At 46.1% G+C, this 11146-nt stretch overlaps 1 protein-coding gene across 1 annotated transcript in view; it reads left to right on the top strand.

Annotated features, from left to right (window-relative positions):
- ZNF202 (zinc finger protein 202) overlaps positions 1-4139 on the top strand; it is a 20647-nt gene extending 16508 nt beyond the window's left edge. The window contains exons 5-8 of the mRNA XM_010830516.1: positions 201-290; positions 1207-1336; positions 1876-1995; positions 2699-4139. Of these exons, the coding sequence (XP_010828818.1) occupies positions 201-290; positions 1207-1336; positions 1876-1995; positions 2699-3693 (1335 nt within the window). The 3' untranslated portion in view covers positions 3694-4139. The remainder of the gene's footprint in view (positions 1-200; positions 291-1206; positions 1337-1875; positions 1996-2698) is intronic.
- The last annotated feature ends 7007 nt before the right edge of the window (positions 4140-11146 follow it).

Raw genomic sequence — 11146 nt, 5'->3', positions numbered from 1 at the left:
GCAGGGCCACTGTGGCCAGCAGAACTTATTCCCCTGGCATTCCCATAACGTTATAGGTAGCAGCTTTGGGGTGACTCAGACTGCCCTTAGGCCAGTGTCTCGACCCCACCCTTCCCACCAGAGACCATGGGGAATGCTCAGCTCTTTGCTGGTTATAGGGCTGCCTTGCACGTGACTGATCTCCCCTTCCTGTCTTCTTAGAGGTTCCAGTGCTCCAGAACCCAGCCCTTCCTGAAGAGAGGAACTCTGGAAACTCCGAGATGGTCGCCCTTCTCACTGCTCTATCACAGGTGCGCCCTCATTTCCGTCTGCATCGCAGGGAACTCGAGGAACCATTGAGCATTAACCGTACGCTGAACAGATCAGACAGGACACAGGCTTCCACTGTCCATTGCCAGGTTAAGCTCTGAGTTCCGCGCATGTCTGGAAGGGGAGGAGCTGCATCTCACGGAGAACATCTCAGTTGGATCTGCAGGCTCCAGAGCTTCTTGATTTGCCACTGACCTGAGGGACTAACAAAATGGGGTTGTTTTGGGAAAACTCTGGTACAACTTTGAAGTTGTCAAAGGAGGATTTGTTTTTGATTTTAAGAAATAAACTTGATAGTCATTTGTAAGGGTGACTGGCCTGCAAAATCAGTTTCTGATTTTGGTTGCTGTTCTCTTCTCTTTCAGTCAGGCCATGGCATTCAAGAAGAGCTCACCAGGTCAGAAGCCCTGAAACTAAGCTGAGTGGCTGGAGAATAAAGGAATAGAGCTCATCCTTGTTTTTAGATTGTAGAGCTGAAGAGGGAAGTCCTGTTGATGCTAGGTAGACTGTATAAGTGGTACATGATTGGGTAAGGGCAGTTAGGAAGAACTTCCTAGAAAAGATGAATTTTTGCAGAGATACAGATTCCATTAGAATGATGACTTCCAAGACCTTTCTCATATTGTAAATAATATCCTTGGGAAGAACAGTGTAGTCTGGTGCTGAGGGAAAGTGGTTGGATTGGAGGGAACAGGAAGAGGGTCAGTTGCAAGAGCAGAAACTTGGGAAGCAGCAACAGAAAATGAAACACAGGTGCCCTGAAAGGAACCAGGTGTCCCATCTGAGTTTCTCTGTCTCTTGGATGGACTGTGCCTGTATCAAAGACCTTCCTTCCAGGAATTAGATATGAGGCTCCATGAAGCATCACATTGTAATGGAATCCTTGTGTTGTTTCAGGGCTTGGTCGCTTTCAAGGATGTGGCCGTATGCTTCTCCCAGGACCAGTGGAGCGATCTGGATCCAACCCAGAAAGAGTTCTATGGGGAATACGTCTTGGAAGACGACTGTGGAATCGTGGTCTCCCTGTGTAAGGAATTTCAAGTGTTTCTAGAGTGTCCTGAGCACAAAGATCTTCCTCTTGTTGGAAACTGAGGGTGTCTTAGACTTTCATTGCACATACTACACTTCTCTTACACTGACCCTACCGGTGACATGAAAGGACAGCTGAAGAAGATGATAGCTTTCAAAATTAAAGGGAAGAGAAAATGCCTAGAAAGTAGTTGGAAACTCGAACAAGAAAATAGAGCTGTAATATTATAGTTTTAGTGTGAGTTTTAGTTTAGTGCACATAGGTAAGCGTATCAGTTTTGAAGCAAGCAATAAAAGTTTGGAGTATTCTACTTACTTGAATATAGGAAAAGAGGGTAACACTGCCAGTTTTGTGATTACTGAGTTACCAGTGAAAGGCAAGAGATACAGTTCCCATCGGGCTCAAGCCAAAGAGACGGAAGGTTTGAATGGCCTGCCTATGGGATTTTTCTTCAGTCTACCGAACAGAAAAGATCTGCTCTTGACACAGGGGACTGTTGAGCCAATCGTGATGTCCTGTTTCCCTCTCTTGAGCAGCCTTTCCAATCCCCAGACTAGACGAGATCTCCCATGTCAGAGAAGAAGAGCCTCTGGTCCCAGACGTCCCAGAGCCTCAGGAGCCTGAAGAGCCAGAAATTCTGAGTTTTACCTATACAGGTGAGGAGTGATAGGGGATCTGCCCCACCCTCACCCCCTGGCTGGCAGTTCCTCTGGTCAGTGTTTCCCTCGCCCTCTGGAGAGCCCCTCTCTGGTTCTTGTAACGGCTCAGCCAACACCACTGTCTCCCTCTGAAGCCAAACATTCTCTCTTTTCTCCCCTCTTCACACCTGTCATTGGTTTCAGGGCTCTGTAATACAAAATGGTGACAGGAAAAAAAGGAAACTTTTGGAATTGCAGCTATACCATTTTTTAAGACTTTACACAAACTCTTGATCCCTAGTCTCCACATTCGTTCTGCACACAGACTTCTCTAGTTGTGATGCACAGGTTTAGTCGCCTCACTTCATGTGGGATCTTAGTTTCCTAACCAAGGACTGAACCCACATCCCCTGCATTTAAAGGTGGGTTCTTAACCACTAGACCACCAGGGAAGTCCCTCCACATTTGTGAAAGGAGGATGATAATGTTTGTCCACATGAAGGCTGTTGCCAGCATGAGATAACATGTAAGAAAGTTCTCAGCATACAACAGGCACTCAGTTGACCAGTTACTTCTTTTTTTCCAGCCTCTGCAGTTGACAAACATGATATTCTCTCTATACGGTCTTGCCCTCTCAGAACAATGTAAAACTCTCTCCACTGTGCAGAAGGCACACCTTCTACATCTGTAATCGCCTCCTTTCTCCTCTCTGTTTCTACAGGAGACGGGAGTGACGACGAAGAAGAGTGTCCTGGGCAAGAAGATCTGAGTTTGGAGGATCCACACAGGTCTGTGTCAGGAGATACAGAAATTCACCAAACTCCAGACTGGGAAATAGTCTTTGAGGATGATCCCGGTAGACTTAATGAAAGAAGATTAGGCACAAAGATGTCTCAAGTCAGTAGTTCAACGAACCTTCAGGAAACCATGCCCGTCCACCTGCTGTTAGGGAGACATCATAACTGTCCTGTGTGTGGAAAGAGTTTCACTTGTAACTCCCACCTCATTCGACACCTGAGAACTCACACGGGAGAGAAGCCCTATAAATGCATGGAGTGTGGGAAGAGCTACACACGGAGCTCCCATCTTGCCAGGCACCAAAAGGTACACAGGACCAACGCTCCTCACAAATACCCGCTAAACCGGAGGAGTCTGGGTGAGGCCGCCCCTCTGGTCCAGGCGGAGAGAACCCCACCCGTGGAGAAGCCCTATGGGTGTGAGGACTGCGGGAAGCACTTCCGCTGGACTTCCGACCTCGTCAGGCACCAGAGGACGCACACGGGAGAGAAGCCCTTCTTCTGTACCATCTGTGGCAAAAGCTTCAGCCAGAAATCCGTGCTCACCACCCACCAAAGAATCCACCTCGGAGGCAAGCCCTACCTGTGTGGGGAATGCGGCGAGGACTTCAGCGACCACAGGAGGTACCTGGCCCACCGGAAGACACACGCGGCCGAGGAGCTGTACCTGTGCAGCGAGTGCGGGCGCTGCTTCAGCCACAGCGCCGCCTTCGCCAAGCACCTGCGGGGACACGCCTCGGTGAGGCCCTGCCGCTGCAGCGAGTGTGGGAAGAGCTTCAGCCGGAGGGACCACCTCATCAGGCACCAGCGGACACACACAGGCGAAAAGCCGTTCACGTGCCCCACATGCGGGAAGAGCTTCAGCAGAGGCTACCACTTAATCAGGCACCAGAGGACCCATTCACAAAAGGCCTCCTAGCCAGGGCTGCACGCAGGGACACCTGCCTTCAGCCCTCTCCTGGGGACAGACTGGGAGAGGCCCTCTTGTCGGCTAGAGGCGACCTTGTCTAGGGCATCTGCCTGACCTGCCCAAGTCTGATGACACCTTCCCGCAGCTAAATTAGCTCCTGGCAGGACCTCTCAGCCTTCCTCCACACCGTGAGGAGATGTTCTTCCCAAAGTTTGCCTGAAATGAGGCCTCTCCTTGGCTAAAATGCTCCCGCCTCCACCGGGCAGGTGTGAAGCAGGGGGAGTGAAGACACAAGAGGTTGGGCTTATTATACTTGCCCCCATCCTGAAGACAACAGTCTCAGCTTTGAAGTGGCCCAGGACCAATCCTCAGGGTTGGTGAGGGACCAGCCTTTACGATGCCGTCCTCCCTGGGCTCTAACATTAAAGCACACAGCCCTGAAGTCAGGGCAGGAGAACCGCGCCTGACCCCATAGATTGCCTGTAAAAACCTCTCACTGGTTCACTTCCTCACCATGCACTTTCCTTTCATTCTGGGGAGAGGTGTGAGTAGCATTTGATGGGCAGAAACATGAAGGTGGTTTCATGTAGACCTCGTCAGGCTGCTCTCCTCTCCAAGGTTAAAATGACACCAGGTGCCAGACACTGCCTGAAAGGGGGGCCCAGGCAGCAGCCTCTTTCCTCGTGGGTTTCTCCTGTGAGAAGGCTTGTGCCTGGGCCTCCCAGTTTTCTGGTTTTGTCCCTGGCACTTATTCTGCCACAAGTGGGATGTAGCATTTGGGTGCTGAGGGATTCAGTAAAGCCTGATTAAAATCATGGTGAAATCATTTACATTTCCACGTATATACAAGCCCACCCACCCTATCCTCATCACATGGGTTTGTGAGGGGATTTTTGAAATGGTATCAGCTGACAGAGGCACTCTTAACGATTGTAGAATCATGGTGGACAGGCTCACTTTATTTACATGAAGGAAACTGGAGAAGATCTAAGCTCAAATTACGGGAAAATTAAGAAAGAGCTGTTGCTGCTGACCAAGGCCATCCAGACTATTCTGACTCCCCACCCTCATCCTCCCTCCCTCACCCTCTGACATTAGGGAGACCTGGGACCCTGAAGAATTTACCAGGAGTAAATGGCTTTCATGTCTGCATTGTTGGCTTTTTCTTACATGATTTCATTTTCATGTAAGAACTAAAGCGTAGGATCTCATGGCCCAAGGGTCTCTGTTGTCTGGTAGAGGTTCTGTGGAGCTGAGGCTGAATAGTTACGAACCTCATCTGCTCTGACTGAGCATGGCCAGGACTGGGGAGACCATTCCCTCCGTCCATGGAGCACAGGGTATGGGATTAAAGCATGAAAAGGGAGACTGTCTTCTGTGCCTGGTTTCTTCTGCTCTGTTTCTTGAGCTCTTGTGTGCCAGTGTTCACCTGAAGAGCATGGGTAGTGAGATGACAGAGCCTCAAGCTCAAGAGCTCAGCAAAGGGGATTCTCGTTCTGGTCAGTGATGGTGTTCCAGCTGACTGGCTTTAACTCCGGTTGACCATTGTCCTCCTAGAAGCATGCACATATGAAATTTCTAAAAAGGAGCACTGACAGCCAAGATCCCTGGTTTCTAGGGCTTTCCACCCATACCAGTCTTCAGGACTTCATGTTCCCAAGACTTCTGGAGATCATTCACACAGAGAGATCTGGGAGGACAGGATAGTTATCTATGAGGATAGAGAAGCCTTGGCATGGTTAGCACAGCTATTGGTGGAATCGTGGTAAGATCTGAGTCTGGACTTTGCAAAGGAGACTGTCCTGCTATGCAGGCTTTTCTGAGTCATTGATCTAACATCTACCTGCACTTTGTCTGGATGAATTGCCATAACACCAAAAAAGTGATGTCTCCTAGATTATATAACATTTATGGAAGTTGATAAAATTCTGGAGGTAAAAGCAAGTTGATTTTTAATTTGCTGACTTGTCTGCATTACTGCAGTAGGTGAAAATCTTGTCTAGAGAATTGCACATAAAGGAAAGATTGAGATGTGTTCCAGGGTATTGGAAAATCAAAGAGCGTTTTTATCACTGATCCCACTGCAAAGTTTCATACGCTGACACTACATCTCTGGTCACCTTAAGTGACTATTTTCTGAGGGTTCCTAGAAGGACACACTGTCTCCTAAATCTGAACATGAGCTGAACCATGGTCCACAGTTGATAGCAGCAGGGCCAGTACCAGAGCCTGGAAGGAGCAGCAGGCAGTACAGCTGAAAATGGGATGCTGGAGGCCAGGGCGCCCTGCCATTCCTGAGGGGTCCTTCAAGATTCTGGAAACAGTTGAATCCTGGCATTCTCGAACACCTTACTAAATAAAAGTTTGTGAGGAAGAAGAGGCAAGATTTTGAAGATTATTTGAAGGAAAATATAAAGTAGCCTTATGTAGCCTTATTTATTTATTTATGGCTATGCCATGGGACATGCAGGATCTTAGGTCCCTGACCAGGGATCAAACCCATGTCCCTTGCAGCAGAAGCACAGAGTCCTAACCACTGGACTGCCAAGGAAGTCCCTCGTGCTCTGGCTTAGTTGTTCAGCTGTGTCTGACTCTTTGCGACCCCATGAACTGTAGCCCGCCAGGCTCCTCTATCCGTGGGATTCTCCAGGCAAGAATGCTGGAATGGGTTGCCATTCCTTTCTCCAGGAGATCTTCCCAACCCAGGGATCAAACCTGGTTCTCCTGCATTGCAGGCAGATTCTTTACCATCTCAGCTACCTAGTCTAAATTAATTGACAACTTAGAAAATTACTAGATTGTTGGAAATGATTTGCTAACAAAGTTAAGAAATTAAAATGATAATAGCATTTGGCCATTAATTTAGGAATAACCGAGGAATATTCAGCCTCTTCTCCACTGCATGGAAAAAGAAAAATTTGCTAACGACAGAAATCTGGGCTTTTCAACATTTAAGGAAGAATTGGAGGCAGATTATCCAACAAAGAAAAGTGAAGAAGAAGAGTTAAAGAGTGGGCTCAGGAAAAAAAAAAAAAACACCCCAAAGAGGAGAAAATGTTAGAAAGTGCTCAGTGTTGACAAATGCCATCAAGAAGTCAAGTTGATGAAGACTAAATGCATTTGATTGATTATGAAATGTGTGGTGAAAATTGGATAAGCAGGTAGGAGTGAAGAAAGGAAATACAGGATGCTATAAGAAGCTTGAAAAGGAAAGAAAAAGAGTGTGGCAGTTTGGGGACATTGAGTGTCAAGAAAGGATGTCAGCATTTCTCAGGATAAGGGAGACTTGAAGCATTAGAGAAGTTAAAGTAACATTTATTAGCCACCTGCTAATTTCTAGACTCTGTTTGAAGGTGTATTTATACATATTATCAAGTTGTAGACACTGAGGAGAAGGAGCAAAGGGAGACTGAGACATTAAAACGACAAAAAAGAGGGATAAGGACCTCTCTGGTGGTCCAGTGGCTAAGACTGCTCCCAAAGCAGGGGGCCTGGCTTCACACATGTTGAACTAGATCCCACATGTTGCAACTAAGACTCGCACAGCCAAATAGATAAATATTAAAATACCATAAACTGGTTTAAACAAATTTTTTTTTTTAAAAAAAGAAGGATAGTTGGAGAAGCAAATCTTTAAGAGCATGGGATCGAAAGGACAGTGGATGGGAAAAGTATTCTGTGACAAAAAGTAAAACATGTTCAGGTGAGTACAAAATCTGATCAGCTTATAGACATGGGAAAGTAAAGTGAAGGGAATCCATTGCCAAATGGTTTCCATCTTCTCCTGTGGCAAGTTCTGCTATAAACTGGCAGGACGGATGGGAAGGCAGAGAAATAGGCCCAGAAAGGGCAGGAAAGTTTGAGTTTGGGAACTGAGAGAGTGAGTTGGTTAACAACAGCTAGAAGAACTTCTGAGATTTGAAGATCTATCAGTATATTATCAGAGTGAGTTGAATGACAATGTAGCTCAGATTGTTGAGCTTACATGAGCTGCAAGCTTTAAGATGATTGGACAGAGCTTGATAGTTTTTCTTAAACCTTCTCCAATCATTTGAGGCCCCTATAGCTTCAAACCTAAACTCAACTCATTTTGTCAGAATGGATTGCATTAAACTGATGCAACCCTCACTTTCCCTTAGATATCTATTAATTTTTTATTTCAATATCCTGAAAGTCTTTTTTTTTTTTTTTTGGCTGCACCTGGTCTTAATGGCAGTATGTGGGATCTTCAATTTTCATTGTGGCATGCAGAATCTAGTTCCCTGACCAGGGATTGAACCTGCATTAGGAGAGTGTAATCTTAGCCACTGGACCACCAGGGAAGTCCCTCTATTGACTGACTGATTGATTTTAAGAATGGACTGAGGGTTTAGACTTTTCAACCAGGCTTTGATCTTCTGAGGACACAGTGGAAGAGTAGCCATTGCCTGGGGTCAGGAAAAAACTATTGAAAAGAACAGCTATCTGCAGTCTTCTTCCATTCTATCTAAATTTAACAAAAACAAAACAAAAACCAGCTCACTCAGTTATTCTCATGATGGAGAAGACTATTACATGAACAGGGAAGTAATTGTACATAATTGCTACTTGTAGAAAGTTCTGTAACTAAACTGACCAACAAAATTCTTGTGATGAATTTTCTCAATGAAAAGCTGCCTAGAGTTTACCAGGGGGGCCCACTCATTAGAAGGCCACACAGTCAGTGAATCATAAACTGTTGAAGCTGGACATGTTTAGAGAAAATATAATCTAAACGTTCAGAACATGTAGTTCTGAGCTTCATGATGAGTTTCCTTACCCTTTCTTTCATACAAAGTTTTATTTATTTATTTTTTAATTTTGTCCATGTTATGTAGCTCTCAGGATCTTAGTTCCCCAACCAGAGATCGAAACTGCGCACCCTGTAGTGGCATCACGGTTTCTTAACCACTGGACTGCCAGGGGAGTCCCCAGAAAGTATTTTAAAAGTACATATTTATCATGTAGCAGATGCCATTCTAGATTAGGGAATGGCAGTTAAAGAAAAAGCCAAACATCCCTACCTTCATGGAATTTATGTTATGGTGAAGAAAGACTAATAATAAACAAAATAAAGTACTAATTTATGGAGCGTACTAACAGATGACAAATGCCAAGAAGAAACATTAATCAGGGAAGGTAGAGGGAGAGTTCCAGGGATAGGGGAGAAAGCCATGGAGGAAGGATCCACAGAGAAGGTAACACTTGAAGAAAGACTTAATAAAAGATCCCGTGGACCAAGTCACACAAATATACAGGGAGAGTCTAAAAGACTGTCTAAACAGAAGAAGGAACCTGAGGGTAGTGAGTGCTATGTGTGACACCATCAGTTTGGACCAAAGTCCAAACTCTGAGCTGCCCAGGGCCTTGCAAATCAATCTAAATCTCCGAGAGCAAGTTACTCTGCAGTTTAAGGAATTACCACTAGAGGCCGACTCTTCCTTCTGGAGGTTCGTTCCCTTCACAGGGACTCCAGATGTGCAAAGCTAGAGGTTAGGTGGAAAGAAATAGGGAAATGTCTGGGATCCCAGACTTTTTAAATCTCCCCACTGCCTTCAAAATTTCAATTCTGCCCCCCCCCCAAATTTCAAGAGGTGGATGTGCAAAATCTGGGCTGCTTTTGAGCCACTACTTCTTTGCACCTGGAACCCTCATAAGAAGTCAGGCTGGGAGGCAGTCTCTTCTCTGGCACTCTGGCCTGAGCACTGTCACAGTGACTGTGATCGTGGTGCCTACCATGATCCACTCAACGTGATGCCATGGGCCTTTTTTCTTATTACACCAGAAACCCATGAGCTCTCAGAAATGATAAGCTAATGTAGGGCATTGTGTCCTCACTAAAGCCAGCATCCCCAGATCTGTGGCGAGCGGAGGCTACTTTTCATTGCTGTGCATGGGCTTCTCATTGCAGCAGATTGTCTTGTTGCAGAACACAGGCTCTAGGGTGCTGCGGGCTTCAACAGGCTTAGTGGTGCTGCAGCAGTGGGATCTTCCTGGACCAGGAATTGAACCAGTGTCCCCTGCATTGCAAGGCAGATTCTTAACCACTAGACCACCAGGGAAGCCCTCCAAATCTATCCTTCTGCCTGAACTTGACCAGCCACCATCCACCTAAATCAGAAACCTGTGATTCGTCTCAGGTTCTTTCATCTTGCCTCCTCTCTGTGTCCCATCAGTAATGCTGATCCTCAGTTATCCTTAGTGACCCACATCTGTGCCTTCCTCTCCTGTCCTCTTGCCCCCATCCCCACTGCGGTGGTGCAGGCAGGCCTCATCATGTGCATTACTATGGCATTCTAACAGACTTAATTGCTTCCAGTTTCCCCTCCATAACTCGTCTTCTACATGATTGCTGGAAAACATTCAAAATATTAAATCAGCATAAAATTTGCTCAGCAGCTCCCCAGCATGTTCAGGGTGGAATACGAATGCCCTAGGATGCAAGCCCTACTCTCATTCAGCTCCTCTGTCCATTCCCAATTCTGTCCATGGCCCACTCACCTGCTGGTTCCTTTCTATTTTGAAAACTCGTGGTTCACACCCTCCCAGAAGTTTGCACTTCTATTCCCTTCATAAACTTCTTACACGGCTCTTTCATCATTGAACTGTGTATCATCATCTGCTAAGTAACTTTTCTCTTGGTTTCATTTGCTCAACAGCATAATTCCTGATACATAGTAGGAAGTCAATAAGTGGTTACTGACTAGTAATGTCGTATCTGAAAAAGTGTAGGAGAATGTGTGAAAGCTGACTGATTTAGTCATACCCGCTATATGGGAGGGCTTCCCTGGTGGCTCAGAGGTAAAGAACCTGCCTGCTAATGCAGGAGACCTGAGTTCTATCCCTGGCTCAGTAAGATCCCTCTGAGAAGGAAATGGCAACCCACTCCAGTATTCTTGCCTGGGAAATCCCATGGATAGAGGAGCCTGGTCGGCTACAGCCCATGGGGTCCCAAAGAGTCAGACATGACTTAGAAACTAAACAACAACTATACAGGAACTAGTATAATCGAGGATAAAAAGATGGAAACATAGTCTCGGACACACCAGTTTCATGAAGATCTTATTTGGGGAAGAGGACCAAGAATATTTCCTTTGACCAGTTACTACATACCGCAAGTTCCTGAAGAGAGACAGAAGCAGAGAAGAAAGTAAGACAGTTAATTGAGAACTTGGCTCCAAACACCATCACAAAACTCAAGTTAATGTGGTTGAACCTCATGTTGTACCTTCATCCCAAAGCCCACATCTGAATCTCACCTCTAGACAGTCCAAAGTGAAGAAATTATGGAAAATATCTGCTCGCAAGAAGTACCAGAAGAGTGCTTCCCTGGTGGCTCAGTGGTAAAGAATTCACCTGCCAATGCAACAGACATGGGTTCAATCCCTGTTTGGGAGGATCCCATGTGCCACGGAGCAACTGAGTCCAGCGCCACAACTACTGA

Source organism: Bison bison, unplaced genomic scaffold (assembly GCF_000754665.1).
Source record: "Bison bison bison isolate TAMUID 2011002044 unplaced genomic scaffold, Bison_UMD1.0 scf7180017864518, whole genome shotgun sequence".
NCBI lineage: Eukaryota > Metazoa > Chordata > Mammalia > Artiodactyla > Bovidae > Bison > Bison bison.
The sequence above is the reverse complement of the archived record's forward strand: the minus strand, read 5'-3'. Positions and strand labels throughout refer to the sequence as shown.